We start from the raw sequence: 18,204 nt of genomic DNA, 5'->3' as shown, positions 1-18,204 counted from the left end.
CCTCGAAAAGAAATTTGGGGTACGTGCCTGATGGGCACCAAGCACTTTCACCTACTCCAGCATTTTGACGCTTAGATTTCGGAAATATTAATTTACAGTGTCAACAACTGCAAAGCAGAAAGGAAGTAGGAAAACCTTTTCCTCCGAGCGATGACCAAAACTAATGTGTTCGACAGTCTCGGTTAAGTGATACTATACGTCATCACTGTGTCGCCTTAATTTTTTCGTGTTTCGCTATAGTGACGGCACATAACGATGCTATGGTGACACTGTAGTGACGTATAGTTTCGCCATAGTGACGGCACGAATAAACGATGCGTCAGTTAATTCACACACGGCGGTTCTTTAGTCCATTCAGGCAAGAGACGTGAAATTCATGCGTCCCTCGTTCCTGAGTGTGCCGATGCGCGCTGTATTGTTTCATGTGAAGTACGGCTGCTGTGTAGCGTCATGCAATGAATGAATGTTATGCCCCGTTGACGGGCAATTGCGGAGTGCTCGTCGACACACTCATTTCGCAGTGAACGAGATAGGGATCCGCCAAAACAGCGATGTCCAGCCTGAAATCTAAACAGTCCAATCAATGTACTGGGATTCTGGCCACATCCGCAGGAGGCGCAAGAAATTGATCGCGTACTAGTGCAGTTTTCTGAAGTGCGCCGGGTTGAGTGAATACTTAACGTAACGACGCGCATCACCCTGCGTGCGCGCAGTGCTCAGTATTTTCCTGTTTTCCTTCTTATATATTCCCCGATTCCCTCGTCCCCGGCGCAGGGTGGAAAACAGGACGCTCATCTGGTTGACATTCGTGCCCTTTCTCTCTCTCTCTCTCTCTCTCTCTCTCTCTCTCTCTCTCTCTCTCTCTCGAGTGACTCCGATGTTGCAACAATGCGGTTGAACCTAGTAGCGGGCGTCAATTACTATCTAGCGTAAAACGGACTGAAGACGAGAAATTTTGATGCTTTGTCAACGCTGTCCAAGTATAGAAAATACAAAGTGCCGCTGCGGGTGCTCGTCGCGAGAGTCGACTATAAATCCCGCTGAATACTTCCCGCCCCTATCCCCTCCCCTGACTTCCCAAAGAAGAATAAATAAACATATATCCGGCAAATGGCTGCGTGGCATGCAGCATGTATACCTCTGACTAAAAAGTATGGGCCAGCACCACGATATTGCATGGATTGCACTCGCACTGTGATTAGTACAATGTGCTCTTGAATTATATGGCGGATGCGCAGGTAAGCGGCAAGAAGGTTTAGGCTTTTTGCTACATCAGTTCTCCGAAAATTTCAGCGATGGGTTGTACGTGCTCAAACCAGCAATAGACAAATTCAAATCCGTTTCTTTTACTATAACAGTTACACCGCGCTGACCTTTCCGAACCGTCGGACCCCCCCCCCCCCCCCCCCCCGACGATGTTCCTTCCGTTCTTTGTGCATCTAGCATGGGCGCAGCTTCTGTCGGATGCGAATGATAAGACAATAAGAGCGCTACCAATTTTTGGGTCGGGGCCGCTGTGTTCGTCTGTGCGTATACATTAGCAGGTTGCAGCTATTTAGCTTGCTCGGTTAATTTTTGTGACAGTGCAGTTTAATTTTTGGGTACTCCTTGTTTCGTTCGCCAGCACGTGTATACGCAGTATTCAAGCACAAAAAGCCCCAAGATGGGGGGGGGGGGGGGGGGGGCGGGTATGCGCTGTGAAAGAAGGTAGGTGCCAATTAATGCCGAACTTGTCGAGTAGCTTACTTAACAATAAGCGTCCGCGGTGTTCGAAGTATTCCTAATAAGTGCTGGAAAACCTAATGCCTAGATTTCGCTATAACATAGTAACTATTCGCCGCTCCGTATACCAAAACGAGCAAATGAACTCACACGGCAGACACGATCAACGGTCCAGAAAAGCACTAGAAAAGGCGCCAGAACGCAAAACAAGAAAAAGTGGAATGACTAAAGTTTAGATGTTGATAAGTTTCATCGAAGATGAGAAAATAAAGAGGCCTAGCCGACATTTGCCCATCTTCAAGAACAGTACGAAATAAAGAAGCTTGTGAAAACGGCGCCAGCGTCCATCTTGTATCCTGGTAGAAATCACTCCTTTCTTCACTCACGAAATTTTTGCTTCTCGTAGGTTCGAGCGAGCAGACCATCGGCTCGCACTTGCCTTCATATCGCTCCTCACGTAGTCAACTAGTCGGGTCGTTGTAGCTGAACACGGGACCGAAAGCAGGAAACAGTATAAGAGCAAAACAGCGCCAGCCGGCGACAGTGCGACTTGCTGAAAACGAGATATACACGAAACAGCCGGACGAACGAGGCTCCCGGTCTTCCTTTTCAGGAGGATACCTCCCAGTCAGTGCATTATACGGCACAACCACATTCAACGCCGGGCCTGCGACGGTAAGCGCAGTGAGTGTCCCTCTGTATACACGCAGCCCGAAGATTCAATTAACTTGCCACATGCCGCCGCGGCACCGTAGGAGAGCTTCCGGCGCCACGCGGGCCCAAGCGCTCGCATTCATTTATTAGAAGGCGGCTCTCAGCGAGTATGGAGCCTTCTAATAAGGGCGGCTCCGCGCGGCTTTGTGCGCGAAGCGCTGCCTTGGAGACGGCTCTCGGCCTGCACGTCGTGTAATATTTAGCGATCCATTCGGCGCGTGTGCGCGAGACTGTTTAGGACACACGTGCAGATGCTAACGTACAAAAGCAGAACGCCGTCGTCTTCGCGAGACGACCGCAGGCGTCCGAGCGAACCGATCTGCAGCACGCACGCACGCCGCCGCAGGGGAGGGAGCGAACAACGGCCCCGCAGTCGCCGTCGGCAGTGGGCGGGAAACGAAGCAAACAACGCGCGGCGAAGACGAAACTGCAGGCAACTGCGAGCTCACGCGCGAGAGATGCGCGCCTCCGGGACTTCGTGACGTCTGCATCCAAGGAAGGAATACGATGCAAAAGTGAGGAGAGAATGAACCAAGTCATAAGGAAATGCGAACCCCACGGGCTGACTACCAAGGGCTGGAAGCGGTGGCTGTATATACTGTATATGTACACCCGGCCACAAAAGTTTACGGACCACAGCATCTCAGAAAACGTTTAATTCCAAAGCAGGCTGTAGCAGGAGCCAGTAAGACTGTATACGACAATGTTGTTAGCATATTATAGTCGAGTCCTGAAGCGCAAATACCATGCTGCGTTGTGAGGTTGACGAGATATACAGCTTTTTCTCAGATTTCATGGTCCGTAATATTTTGTGGCCGGGTGTACATACAGCAAGTGCTTCCAGGCTTGGGCTTTCAACGCACGCATTAGTGGGGTGATCCCCCATTATTTGTTACAAACGCTGTGGGGCAACAGTAATTCCAGGCGAGGATTCGCTTGTTCAACGAAAAATGTTAATTCAACGGAACATTTCCATTTGAAGATCTCTCATCTGATCTCATGCAGCACGGGCTGGACGCGTGCACGCATTTACTCCCGCAACTTACTCTTGCGGAACACGATGCAACTGCGCATACTGCGTGAGAGGAGGTGTCTTTTTTTTAAATTAAGCTCTCAGGAACACAAGCACCCCGTGTCTTCCGACCACGCCGAGCAGGCGCTATGTGCTTGTGCTAGCCGGATAGCACATTCCACCATGACCAACATCTGCAACACACTGCACAGGTACTCACTCACTCACTCACTCACTCACTCACTCACTCACTCACTCACTCACTCACTCACTCACTCACTCACTCACTCACTCATAGGTTACGGGAAGGTTCAAGCTGTTTTCTTACAGACGTATTTTAACAGAATTCGCACTCGTAATTTTCCACTGACACAGTATGAGCACAAATGTATTGCATACACATGTGCGAGCGCGTCCAGCAGGTAAAATAAAAAGAAAATATCGAAACGACCTTCGGGCTGTGTTGCCGCTGCAGAAAGCGTGTGGCTCCTACGCGCACGAGGAATGCCTTTACAGGCTTTGGAAGACAAGATGGCGGAGTTACCCATGCTGCAGACGACCCGGTGTGCGGCCTCTTGGCCGCATCAAAACATTTGGGTTGTTCATTGCCGTTTCCCAAGTCAAAGTTAACACGTTTTATGCTGTCCAGAGAGAGCGAGAGGTTTTACCGAAAACTGCAGATGCCGGCCCTGCTACAAAGACGCTTGCTACTTCTGTTGGAGGTATAGTTGAGGTGATATGAAAAGGGCAAACGAAAAGAACTAATCAAGCCCTCGTAAACACAAACGTTGACAAGGCTGCCTGCTCTATGAGCTGCGTAGCCGAGTGGAGTGTGTCCCACACACACACACACCCTGAACTGCGAGCGCTCGCTTCCGCCGCATGCCGCGCGGGACTGCAGCATATCCCGCGCGTTTGGGCGCTACGACGCAATCGCTATACATAGCACAACCCGCTGAGACACAAATTCGGCTCGTCCCCAAAGCTGTCGCCAAACACAGCTGGGTTACTGGCCGGCTCTCCGGAATGGGCGGCGTTTGCTCGTAGCTCTAGACCGCGTAAATTTGATTCTTCGAGTGCACGGGCGTACAGGTTACAGTGGAAGCTGGCTACTCGGGGAAGCCCCCTCTTTCGGAACGCAGGCGGGCCTCGCGAACCTGAGCCGAGCTGGAAAGCCCACTTCCAGTACTGCATTAGCTTTACGCCCCATGCAGTACTTTTTTTTATCTTACTTTCCTTTTTTTTCTTTTTGGAAATTCTTTGCTACGAAATTTATCACAGTGTCTCAATAACTAGAATAACTTATGAAATATGATGTCTGTTTTCTTACATGCCATCTCGCGCTCGCATTTAATACAGGCGGCTTAAGCAAAGGATACGACTGCCTTCATAAGAGCCCAGAAAAAAAAAAGCTTGCACATCCTATTTGTCAGCCGCGCCGACTAATTAAGACGATAATCGATAATAATACCCGGCAGTGCCGCCATATCTGACAACGCGAAGCACGAGAGAGAGACAGGATGATTTTTTTATAGTAAATGCAGACAGGTCAGCCTGAGGTATACGAGTCCTCTAGCCTGCTACTCTGCTCAGGGGGGAAAGAGAAGAGGAAAAATGATACTGCGCACAACTGCCGACAAAGTCATTTTGTCTCTTTTCTTTCTCGTTCATCAACGTACTAGGTGGTGGTATACCACGCAGACGCGTACTCGTAACGGCTGTACATATTTTTCTAAGCGAAAAACGGGGAACGACGTAAATATAATGTCAGAGCACATTTATTCAAAATTAATCTTTTTACAGAGGTTATGGCTCAATACAAATAAACGCCGTCACTTCTTTTTACGGCACGAGAAAGTGACGCGAAAGGCTTATTTGCTTGGTGAGAATGCGACATGTGTTGAGGCCACGACAATAACATGCTCAAGAGAGAGAGAGAGGGAAAGGTATGGAGGACGGTATGGTATGGTATGAAAGGTATGGAGGGGGGGGGCAATGACGTGCCCGGTTGGCTACCCTACTCTTGGGGAGGGGGAAAACGCGAACAACAGATAAGGATAGAAAAGAAAAATAATAAAGAGGTAGTCATTGTAAGCACACTCGCAGACGAATGTCCGCTGTCACAAGCGCTCGTACAGTCGAGCAGCCTTCAAGAAGTGCAAAAGGAATTTTGTGTCCTTTTGCATGCAAGAATGCGTAGGCCATATTAAGCTTCTCAAGGTTAATGTCACCTGCGCGCTGATAATGTTAGGACACATCTTCGAGACTTTCGTTCTCAACACTGTCCCTTAGCGTACAAGCGCGGCAATCTTACGAAGCTTTGCGTGGCAGTGCATTCACCTCCTGGTTATAAAGATCAACCCGTATTTGGCTCGAAAGCTCGTAAAAAATGCGGTTTGAAGGAGACAATCGGCGAAATATCCACAGTGTATTTCGCAGTACCTAAAGGCGCCCAGGAGCACCGTGAAAAGTCACAGTGTACGCATTATAGACGGCGAATGCGGGCACGAACTCATTGAGGCTTTCCACGTGCAAAACAAGAAAAAAAAACTGTCATTTTGTTAGGCCATCGCCAGGACACACAAGTTATCTGCTGCGAATCGAACTTCTTCAGGGATCCCCGATTCAGCTACGCGGTGCGCGAACTTCATAATTTGATTCCCAAACAGGGAATTCGTCCAAGTTTGAATATCCGCTTAAACATCTCACTGCATTTTCTGTGATGTTATACAGGTTCAGCTTACTGAAAAGAAGTCACTAGTTATCCATTAAAGATTGGGTCTGCGACACAAATTCGTTCAACATCTCCATCTCTCTATTTCTCTCATTATATTCTAACGTATGACTCAAGAAAAAGTAAACCGCTTTCCAGCATGACGTCGTCTATATAGAGCAGCAGACAAACTGATATTCTGGAAGGCGTGAAATTTATCACCGAAAGAGAATGCATCTACGATTCTGTAGAAACTAATGTGCTATAACATAATTTAGAGTGAGACAGTTCCTCTCTCTCTCGCTTACTCTCATAATATTTCCGACACTTTGACACTTGAAACTTTCTCTGGCCAACATATTCGCCTACGATGGGTTACCCTATCCATATTCGCATTGAAGCAATATAAGACACGAAAGAAGAAAAAGAAATGAGGCCCAGCGACATGGCACTTATACAGGGTCGGTAGTTATTGCCGATGTGAATGTCATAAACGTCAAGAACTGTACTCGATGAAATGCTACGCTACGGCAGAATGTGTGCGTCCCTCTCGCGCTTATTCATATTGAAAAAAAAGAAAGAAAAAAAGGTTTTCCACATAGACATGAGCTTACGTCATGTAACAGTCCTTTATGTGCAAACTAAGCACTGCATTATGAAACAGACAACAGATCTCAAGAGTGTAAACGCATATCTCCTAACCCGACGCATTTACGGCATTACCGGTCACTTGCTTCCGATTCTTTAAACCGTTTACACCAGATACTGCATAACCAGAACACTGCACAAGCAGCATAAGGTATGGCTTATTTTTGTGCTCTTGGTGTAACATTCCACACACGTGCGCCTTGTCCGTGAGTGCGAGCGCTCAGCCTTTAGAGCGCAAGTGCAACACACATTTCGTGCAATCGTTGGTGTCTTCTTCTGTCCGCGGTATAGCGTACAGTGAGGCACGTGCATTGAGGACGTGCACTCCGCGCCCCCCCCCCCTCCCCAGGTCAGGCGCGTTACCTCCTCCCTCCCCCTGAAAAAAAATTTCGGACTACGTCACTGTTTCGGTCCTAGTTTCTCTTTTCGGAATTTGTTCACATAGTGGCGGTTTTCGGATAGCCGGCAAGTAACCAAGGTTGACTTGCTTTCGCAAGAATTATGGGAAATATTATTGGAATGGGAATAACGGGAATTATGGGGGAATTGGAAATTATAGGCGTTTTTACCGGCACGTCATCAGCAGATCTCGCAAGATAAACACGTAATTTGTCAGAGCTATACCTCTTAAGCTTAGGAAACATAACTGCAGACAACAGCGAACAGGAAACAGCCGTGAAATGGAATATTGTTTAGAAGGCGCGCCATTACAATAACGTCAATAGCTCGCTAAACGTTATTGCGCGTGTATAGCCACAGTGACACTAAATCCATAGGAGAAAGTGACCCACAGCTACAAGGTAAACGGGCGAAATAGGCCCCGTAAGCGCAATGACTCGTCCAAAGAAAAAAATCTTGCGAAGCGCATTTTCGGCGAAGCACAGACCGACGGCGACGAGAGAAGCGAGAATCGTCAGTAGGAGCCAAGATCAACAAAGCTGTGGGAGACCCCGTTTGCAGCAGTCGGTCGGAAAAGCGATGGCGATGCGGGTGCCTATTCCGGACGAACTGCCTCGCATGCCTCTGCGACGGGGTTCGTCGAGTTTGGCGCACTTGCAGCGCATCCTTGCCTAATGCTGGCAATGACCGAACGTGTAACGACCATACCGCGGCGACGACTCGTGTCCCAGCTGCTACTACAGCCGCCAAAAGAGAGGAGAAGTATAAGAAATAAAGAATTGTAAGAGTAACGACAACAACGAGCTAGTATTTCCCATGGAAATACTGCCTTGTTGATGTAGATGTAGATCCTTGCAAGGATCTACATCTACATGAACAGAACACTCGGCAACACATGCTATCGAGTTCATGCGTGTTTTGAGACCAGCTTCACTCAATCCGTGTCAACGAGCGATGGGCAGCATTACTTTGCGTCGATCAAAATTTCTTCAGTTCAACTTCGAGAGAGAGAGAGAGAGAGAGAGAGAGAACGCTCGCTGCACTGGCCAAAGAGCGGTTAATACATAGCAATTTCTTCTACTCGAGCAAAATAATCGAGGACTGACCTACGCACTTGCTGCCGCTATTAAAATACCACGCCTCGGATATATAGGACGAATTTTTTCATTTCTCTGCCTGAATAGGACCGTATACACTTATCTGCGAATTTAGGAGTACACTTGCAATTGCATCGAAAGCTTAGGCGGTGTTCCAGCGGTCAACAATTGTTCACGCTCCATTAACCTCTGATTGATGCAACGGTCTGACTGTCTCACATAAAAGCGACCGCATCTATAAGGAACTTTATAAACTACGCCTATACATGGTATTCTAAAAAGTTGTTAAAGTATATGCTTTATGTAACGCCTCTCCTGTTATTTATTTATTTATTTATTTATTTATTTATTTATTTATTTATTTATTTATTTATTTATTTATTTATTTATTTATTTATTTATTTATTTATAAGTAAACTGTTCATCTTATTTCTGTTTTATTTTTCCCGTTGAACTGCTCTGTTTCTTTCTCTGCACGGCGGCGTACATAACTTCTTGCCAGCAATAAATGCAACGTCGAACTCGCATCGTCTACCTACTTTTTTAATCTACGTGACAGAGAGTGAATGTATAAGCTATACAGACTCTCTTCCTCGTATCCTTATACATGCTGCCGATATATCATCAACAGCGGTAGCACGCGCATATAGCGGAATAGTATGCGCAAAGCGCAATCTCTCGCGAGCGCCTACGCGTGTATATGATCGACGGTTTGGCGCTTCTCTTCCTTGAGCACGCCGCAGATGGACTCGATCTCTTCCGTCTTTTCCGCGTCGCTGTGCGACCGTTCAATCGACAGTCGGCCGTTCGTGCTGTCCTTCTCGTTCTCCTTGTGTCCGTGTGTTGCACGCTTGGAAGTAATTGAACTCTGGGGTTCTACGCGCCAAAACCGCTTTCTGATTACGAGGCATGCCGCATAGTGGGGGTCTCCGGCTTCACTTCGACCACCCGGGATCCTTTGATGTGCGCCCGATGCACGGCACACACGGCCTTTTCGCATTTCGCCCCCATCCAAATGCCGCGCCGCCAAAGCAGGTATTCGATCCAGCGACCTCGAGCTTAGCAGCGCAGCGCCAAAGCCACTAAGCAACCACGGCGGGTTAATTTTGTTTCGCACGCGCTCGCCTCTAACCTTGAACTTTGTCCCGGTGTATTGAAGCATTGCCAAAAATTGCCTTGACGACGAATCGGGTTGGAAAACGACGTGATCCACCACACCGCCGGCGACCGGCGACGCGTCGCAAGAGCGCAATCCGGTATCAGACTTGCACATGCATGTATCCCACATAATTTATAAATATACTCTATTTTCAGAGTATTTTGGCATTTGACAGAAGCTTTTGAAGATTAGTATACACTTAATACCTTTTCGCGGTGTACTTCAACCCGAGTTGACCGTCACATAGAGCGACACCATAGAGACATTATCATGCGCGGATATTCTGGCAGATGTCTGATTTTCTGCCGGCTGACAGAAGTCACAAAATCGGCGCAAGAAAACCAGGCACACCGTCATTGATCTTTATGATGGCTACGTGCGACGTACTGAGTTGGCGTGACCCCGTTGGGCAAGCAGCGAGTTTGGCAGTACAGCTGATTTGCTCCGCATTGCATCAAGAGAAGCAACTATAGGTTCAGCACAACTGATTTCTTTTTTTTTCCTTTCGCAACCTGCCGGCGGACAACAGTGAAAGAGCAGCTGCACCGACCTAATTGGCCGCACCAGAACTATCCGTCTGCCTTGAGTGTATACAGCAGTTGGGACCAAGATGTGACACCGATATTTAAGTCCCCATATATAGCTGCCTTTCAGCGGCTTTTCAGCGCTGACGGCGATATCTTCAAAAGGAACATGGACAGCCTGCACTTTGTTTAAAAGCAGCTTTGGCAGCTCTTTCAAAGGGCGAACAACAGTTTCTGGTAATTCTGTCCTTCGCTCTGCCGAAGTAAAGCGCTTCAATGTCGCAGAACTTCGTTTTCGTTGTGCAGTGACTTGTAATTGAAAGTATATTCATTGCTCAGTATTTCGTGCTCCACACAGATAATCACGAAATTTCGCGTATATAGCGTTATACGGAATAAATATTTTGCCTAGTGTTCAGTACCCTGTCTTAGATGCTTTCTTCGAGTACCTTGTATGTCTGCCCCACACGAATATATACCTCGGTAATACGCTTGCGTGAGACACCATCGGAACGATCGGCAATTCAAGACCGGATTTTTTCCGTATCTCTTTACGTTCGCTGTCGGTAGCGAACGCTGACCACACACTGTCTCACTGTTTCCCCAAGCAACGCAAGACTTGCCGCGATCATTTGAATTGCCTGAGCTGTATCATTATGCGGCGCTGACGAGCTACCACTCGTTCTTGCATCAGCAACCGCGTGCTCACGAAGGCGAAAGCGTCAATGTTCGAAAGTCGCGGCCCGAGTTCGCCATCATCTCGCGTGCAGCGATGCGCATGCGATGACCGAACGCAGCGCTGCATCGGCATTTACGAAGGTACAGCATGCGCCCAACCCATCGCCGTCAAGTTGAACGACGGCCTTTTAATTAACAGGCAACACCAAATACATCTTGACGAGTGCCCAGATATGTATCGCGCGATGCTGTGGCTGGAAGTTGTAAGTGCAGCGTGTATGCAACGGGTCACCCGCATACCAACACTTAAATGCAAAATTCCAGCATTTGCCAAAAGGATAGCTCACCGTTTTCAAGAGATCGAACGAACGACCGTGTAAGTTCTATTCGGCAGCCATGCTCGTCTACAGAATGATTCTTGAAAAATTACTTGTGTGCCATTTTTTTTTAGTTTTCGTGCCCGTATGTCTCGAGATGGCCACACTCGGGCGCGTCAGGAAATATATATATATATATATATATATATATATATATATATATATATATATATATATATATATATATATATATATATATATATATATATATATATATATATATATATATATATATATATATATATATATTTTTTTTCAGGAGTTGTTTGAAAAGATGCCCGCTTCTCGGAAGACTCGGACGCGGCCCAAATGAGCTCCTAACGAGCGCCACACTGGCCAATAATATCGGCTGCTAATCAGCCTCGAATATTCATTAGGCTGGCCACGCGACATAAACCGGAGCGTCGTCCTCTCAACCGCGGTCTCTGCCGCGCTTCGTTCTTCAAGACACTGGTCGTGACTCGGTGGTTTCTTTTATCTCACTTTGGCGAGCAGCGATAACGCACAAGGTTACGGCCGGCCAGAAATCGATCAAGAGTTGGATACACTATTGATTTTTTTCCCGGTGACCGCTTTCCGCCGGATTATCGCTGGTACCCACGTTATCGCTCGCCGCAAGGCGCCCGCACTCTATCCAAAATTTATTTAACATTGTTGGCAATTGGGGCGTAAGGAACGAGTCTTGACTGTAGTCATACTGCGCGCGTGACACGAATTGTTTTGCTGTACTACATGTATGCTATGGAGCCGCGTATAAACGCAAGCATCACGCACGCACTGGGAGAAGGGTTATGTGTTTCGGCATGGTGAATGGGAAGAAACGCCAGACTACTTCACTCGACTTCGGTGGTCAACCACTGCAGCAACCTAGCTAGGCTTACCTCTCGACTCTTATCGCGACCCTGAGCCGTACTGGAATGAACAAGTGGCGAGAGCAAAGGAAAAGGCTAACACGTGGCAAGGGCGACAGCTGTCAATGTTCTCGCGCGCCACAGTCTGTAACCTATTTCTTTCGTCCAAGATATGTTGTGTCATGAATGTGATGGGTGCTTCGCGGATCAACGTAAAAAAATCCACCATGTCTTCGCCGTTTTCATATGGGCATCGACTTGGGAAAGAACCGGCCGCACAAATTTGTTCTTGCCAGTAAAGAAAGGGGGCCTTGGGTTGGAACATTTATTTGTGCGACAAGTTGTGTCGCGCTTTATGTACCTTCGCGATCAGAATGATGTGTTCCTTCGCACAGTCATGCAAGTGCTTTTATGTCGTCACCTTCCAGGAGCTGTTGTATGCTCGTGTGAAGCAATGCATGGTGCCGTTAAAGGTTACCTGCGAGAAGTCGTGCTTGCGTACAGAATGTTGCATGTGCGGTTTTCAGCGCAGTATCTCGCCAATATTACTAGGAAAAAACTGTATAAAGACCTAATTTACACTATGCTCCCTGTATCAATTTACCGTATGTCAAACCGTGGAGGCCCAGGAGATGTCCTCAAGAGGGTTAAAAGAATGCCAGTACACCCTTCGGTAAAAACTTTTTTTCTTTAAACTACACACTAACACATTATCAGTTAAAACATGGATGCATAAAAGGGGTATTTTTGTCCCGTGGTCCATTAACTGCTTCTCATGCAAGAAACCTGAAACGATAGAGCATGCGTTTCTAGATTGCTGGGATTCCATCTTTTTCTGGGATGTGCTACAAAGGACTTTAAAGAAAGAGTTACCTTTAGATCCACATGGAATAAGATTCTTACCGGTATAGAAACGGAGGCTTTTCCGTATGACGCTATAATGCTCCTGGGCCTCCACAGTCTGTGGAAAGCTAGAACGCAGTTCAACAATGCTGATGTCGATTCGCGACCTACACGTGATCACTTCATTGAATCTGTAGTACGGTTCAGGGATGTCCATCGGGAGCTCCCTGAACTGCCAACATGGATTGACATACTTGCAGCATTGAAAAAAAATTTATATGTCGTGCCAAGAAAATTCTTGTTGACATGTTTTATCATTTGTGTATTGTTTGTGTACGTCAAAGCCGGCAATAAAGAAGAAAAAAAAACTATATGTCCGCAGAGCTCTTTAATATGTTTTTTTTTTTCCTTGCGGTGTTGTGCTGCTGAGCTCGAGGTCGCGGGTTCGTTAACAGGCCGCGGGGGCCGCATTATCGTAAATCACAGGAATTTATTTTCATCTTTAGCACCATTCAGCGATAACTCTGGCATGTACAGTGATGGGTATATAAATATTGAACGTACTTCATTCGTGAGTTAGGTTCGAAAACCGACCATTGTTTGTCAACGCTACCGTTGTGTTTTGAGTGTTGCTTGTTTTTTTTTCCCGGGAACACGCCCTGACAAAGATATTCTTAAAAGGGCACTAAAGATTAAATCGATTTCTTCTGCATCAGTGAATTACCCTTCTACAATGTCAAAAACACCACGATACGAAGCTTGGCAAGCCAGAAAAAAAGAAAGCGCAATAACGGACGACTGGTGGCGACGCCTCCTTGAATTTCCAGCACCAGCTCGCTGAGACGTCATGTATTTTGACAGCGTCTTCTAGGGCCTAGGTAATTCTTAAGCGGTAATAGATAGACTACACTGTCTTACAAAGGAGCCAACGATAGAATATGGCGAGTGCCGGGAACTTTTGCTGAGCCAACGCGGACTAAACATGAAAAAAAATATATATATATATATATATATATATATATATATATATATATATATATATATATATATATATATATATATATATATATATAGAGAGAGAGAGAGAGAGAGAGAGAGAGAGAGAGAGATTGAAATCCGTGACGTACGTCCCAGTGGCGTTCCGACGTCGGCGATTCGGTGCGAAATTCGAAAACTGGAACTATTATTTCGAGATTTACGTCAACGGAGTTTCCAAAGAAGGCTTTATCCGCCTAAACTGATAGACTGTTTTGCTTTAGTGTCGGTTTGAACTCGCTTTTCTGACAGTGCCTGCTTCTTCCCCGTCACTACAACGTGACCCCAATCCGGTAGCCACCGAACCTCTTTTAAGAAAGCAAAGTATGTTCATGTAGGTGCAAGTTGGTGAATCGTAATATGCGGCCGTGCAGGTTGCACTGCAGTCAGCATAACCTCGCATCACATCTGCACTGCGCTTTGGCTGCATGCAACGTCGATGAAGTCACCGGGTTATCCGCTGCTCTCCGCGCTAATTAGTGCACGAGGTCGGAGAGGATGGCTTCGCCTGTCGCCAGGCACACAAGCAGTTACTGCACGACTGTGCGGTGGTGTCCAAGGCTTATCGTAGCGTGCGCTATTTTGTGCGTTCATATAATCAGGCCATGATAAAGAGTGTTAGCGATAACGTGATTGCGAAGCAAGGAACCTGAGAGGGAAAACAACTAAGACACTCCAACACCTTGCTAAGACAACACCTTGCAACTAAGACACTCCAACACCTTGCTTCAATGAAAGACAATAAAGTATATATGGAACGTTACACAAATTTGTCTCGAAAATGCCCACATCAATATCGCTGCAAACATATTTCTTTTCTCTCCCCCCCCCCCTTTTTTTTTGTCGACAGTATCTGTATTTCGCGGCTCGACGGTTATACGCGGCATCAATCAATGCTTGATTGGTAGTACTGACAGATTCAGAAGGGGATGAAAGAAGCCTGGGGGCTTGGGGACCCGGGCCCATCGTGAGATGTGCCGGCAAGTCTGCGCTGTCAAAATTTAACGTGGAGTGACTACCTCCTCCACCTCGGGTTACACAATAAAAAGAAAAGAAATTACACTCTTTGAGGGCTTAGGTTTCTTTAGCGCTGCGTACGCGATACTTTCCTACAAGAAACGCTATACCACGCTGGTATCAAAATGATGTTCGTAGCCTGAAAGCACCGGGAGCCCACGACTAAAGAATGTAAGCGCACGCAAGATGGATGAACATTATTGTTTGGGGACAAGACAAGCCCCCCAAGGGGCACATTTTTTTTTTCTTACTGTACCAATGATGCGCCCTTAACAAGAAGTTTGTTTTTAATCGGTCCAAGACAAACGTATAGCGTTGACGCGCCCTCCGAAAGTACTGCACGCACATGTCTGAAGACGGCGTGGGTTAAATAAATCCACCAGTAAAGAAAATTATCAGCTTTGTTTGCCAGTGGCAGGATGGAAACAGCGAGCCTGACAGTGAAGTAGCCGTAGTGAAAACACTATTCTCACCAAAGTATCTAACTGAAAGCAGCCGTCGTGTCCACCACTGAGAGAAGAAAAAAAAAGTGCGCTTTTCTCGTTTCTAGAGGTAGTGCAAATGAAAACAATCAATGAACTGATGCGTCAATACATTAAAAGTTAAAATTCGATAAGCAATTCCGGTTAGAATATTCAGTTTGAGATTCCAATCGACCCCAAGCAATAATTTATTGCATCTTCATAGTGTAAGAGGCGGAAGTTCGTAAACACTTAACGTACTTGGAGCAGATTATGTTTCGTTTGATCAGACATTAATTATCACAACAATTATGGCGTTCTACGAGCCAGAACGACGGTTTGACTTTGAGGCACGCCGTAGTGGGGGACACCGGAATAATTTGGACTACCAGGGGTTCTTTAACGTGTACCTAACTAACTCTAAGTACACGAGTGTTTTCGCATTTCGTCCCCGTCGAAATGCGACCACCGTGGCCCGGATTCGATCCCGCGACCTCGTGCTTAGCAGCTGAACACCATAGCCACTAAGCAACCACGGCGGGTTTAATTGCCCCGACCATGGCTACCGAATCATTCAAAACGGCAGAAAAATAAACGATCAAAGATTTGCGTGAGCAAGGCAGACGCGCTAGAGTGCTGGCATTATTTAATACCCCTAAGGAGTTGGTATTTTATTCTACGTTATTCTCCATGACTATTGTCATTTATTATACGTTCAGCTCGTGCGTAGCTTTTTTAGCTAATGAACAAAAAGAAAGAAAGAAAGAAAGAAAGAAAGAAAGAAAGAAAGAAAGAAAGAAAGAAAGAAAGAAAGAAAGAAAGAAAGAAAGAAAGAAAGAAAGAAAGAAAGAGAAAAGACGGCTAGCAGGCAGCGGCGCCACAAGGGCAACGAGTGATCATTTTGCCTTCCATACGCGAGAGTCCTGTCCCTGATATGAAGACTTGATTGCGCGTCCTTGTGCTCTGTCGCTGTAGTCTCATTAAAGCTTCGCGTTCAACAACACCATTATAAAACTATACTCATTGTAGTACGGATGAATGGACGCCGTGAGCGTCCCCATTGAAACTGGGGCGGTGGGTTGCGCCACCGGGCTCTTGATTTTTTTTTTAATTAGCATACAAAAGATCCTCAGCATCGAACTTTCTGAACCCTTATAGGAAACTTTGTTTTTGTACACCTCCGTTGTTTGTGATCTTCTCATACTTTTTTGCCACCACACCTCCAATCGCCTTTTACTCATCTCTACTGCGGACATGTTTACTTTCCCCCTGCTATCCCTGAACCCAAGGGCTTCAAGGAGGCCAGCTGAGCCTAAACCGATAGCTGCGCAGATATCTTCACATTCTAATAAAACATGTTCCATAATTTCCCTAGCTTTCCCGCAGCAAGCACATGTTTCTCTTTCCTTGGTGTACCTCACTTTATAACTACACGTTCTAAAGCATCCCGATCTCGCTTCGAAGAGTAAAGAGCTTCCCTTTGAGTTATCATAAATTGTTTCTTTCCTGATTTCGTTTTTGCCTATGGGGTAGTTACTCATAACATGTTTCTTTTCCATTGCCACCAATGGAACATTTTTCTTCGACATTTCTTCGGCCGACAGCTCCACCTTTAAAGATTATTGTGACCACCGCTTGGACCACCAACGCTTCCAGTTTTCATTCTTTATATTGTGGACAGTTCAAGGAGTACGCAAGTTTTTCCCTTCCTTTCCTCGCCACGAAATTAATTTTTAAAAAGCGCACTTAAACCATTTCTTAAATTTTATTTAAACCGACATGTGTAAGGTTTACTGATTATCAAGGCGTCTCCGATTATATCAAAAGCTGTTTGAACTGTTCCCCAGGTCAAACGCGGGTGATTTTTATTTCATCTTGCCACTCGAAGAGACAATAGAAACTGTCAAACTAAACCGCTGAAAAACAAGATACATATTCTTTGGGAGTAACCATAAGTTAAATGCACGGCGGCCATACGGTAACCGCTCTTGTTTCAGTCGGCTCGGAGTAGAGTGCGGGTGTAAACAAAAATTAAATGCTCGAGCTGGCCAACCTTTAACGTAAAACCGACAAATAACCACCCTGTTTTCCGCTATTTCCGCGTGCTGATTGCAATCGCTCGCTTTGGTGGAAAGGTCAAGCGCTGAACCCCAAAGCCGGTGTTCCTAGGAATCGCTCTAAGCATGCGGAGCGTGAAGCTTCTTTTTTAAGAGTTTACCGGAGTAATACATTTGCGCCGTACAAATAAGCCATTTGAATCCACAGCGAATCGCGCGAATCATTGCTCTCCGAGCAAACAGCCAGCGCGCCCGATGTGCCGGCGTTCGGTGCGAAGCGAATCGTCTGCGTCCTAGCATCAATAGCAGACGAAAACGCGCTCGTCCAGGCACGCGAGCAGCGATCTGAGCAGGTTTCCACCCCCGCCTCATCTGTAGCACGAATAAGAACAGTGCAAAGGCAGCTCTTCAAAAGAAATTCGCCCGGCGAGTCTCACCTGTTGCACCAGGGGGGCGATGGTCTTTTCGATGGACTTGATTTTGATGTCCAAATTCCAAGAGTCCGACCCACAACAGGCCGCAGCCATTTTGGCGAAAACAGACGCCAGGGCAGCGCTCGGGTAGATTGCTGTGGCGCTGTAATCGCACACGTCAGGAAAGAATAAAAAATAAAAAAAACATTGCTTTACTTTTTTTTTAATAGTAAAAATAACCGTGTTTCTTTGTAGAAATAAAACGCGATTTTGCTTCTTCATTTTTGTTAGTTATTGTGTATGTTGTTATGTAACGTTGTCATGACTTTAAAAGAATGTTTTTCTTGGTTCAGATGAGGTCAGCTGCTTGCGGTTTACCTATGGATGCTTCCCTATGGGTTCACCCATCTCGACAAAAGCTTAACAAACTGTTATTTGTTGTAGCAATAGCTTTAATTCATCACTAAACGCATCATACATAAAT

At 46.3% G+C, this 18,204-nt stretch overlaps 1 protein-coding gene across 6 annotated transcripts in view; it reads right to left on the bottom strand.

Annotated features, from left to right (window-relative positions):
• alpha-Catr (alpha-catenin related) overlaps positions 1–17,862 on the bottom strand; it is a 184,164-nt gene extending 166,302 nt beyond the window's left edge. For 5 of the 6 annotated variants that reach the window (XR_010564968.2, XM_065434444.2, XM_065434422.2 and 2 more), the window contains exon 1: positions 17,745–17,844. Coding sequence is in view for 4 of the 6 variants with exons in the window: in XM_065434444.2 (XP_065290516.1) it covers positions 17,745–17,834 (90 nt within the window). In the remaining 2 variants the exon portion in view is untranslated. Of the gene's footprint in view, positions 1–17,744 lie in introns of all 6 variants that reach the window. The other variant, XM_070531598.1, reaches the window with a different exon arrangement.
• Between the last annotated feature and the right edge of the window lie 342 nt (positions 17,863–18,204).

Source organism: Dermacentor albipictus, chromosome 1, assembly GCF_038994185.2.
Source record: "Dermacentor albipictus isolate Rhodes 1998 colony chromosome 1, USDA_Dalb.pri_finalv2, whole genome shotgun sequence".
NCBI lineage: Eukaryota > Metazoa > Arthropoda > Arachnida > Ixodida > Ixodidae > Dermacentor > Dermacentor albipictus.
The sequence above is the reverse complement of the archived record's forward strand: the minus strand, read 5'-3'. Positions and strand labels throughout refer to the sequence as shown.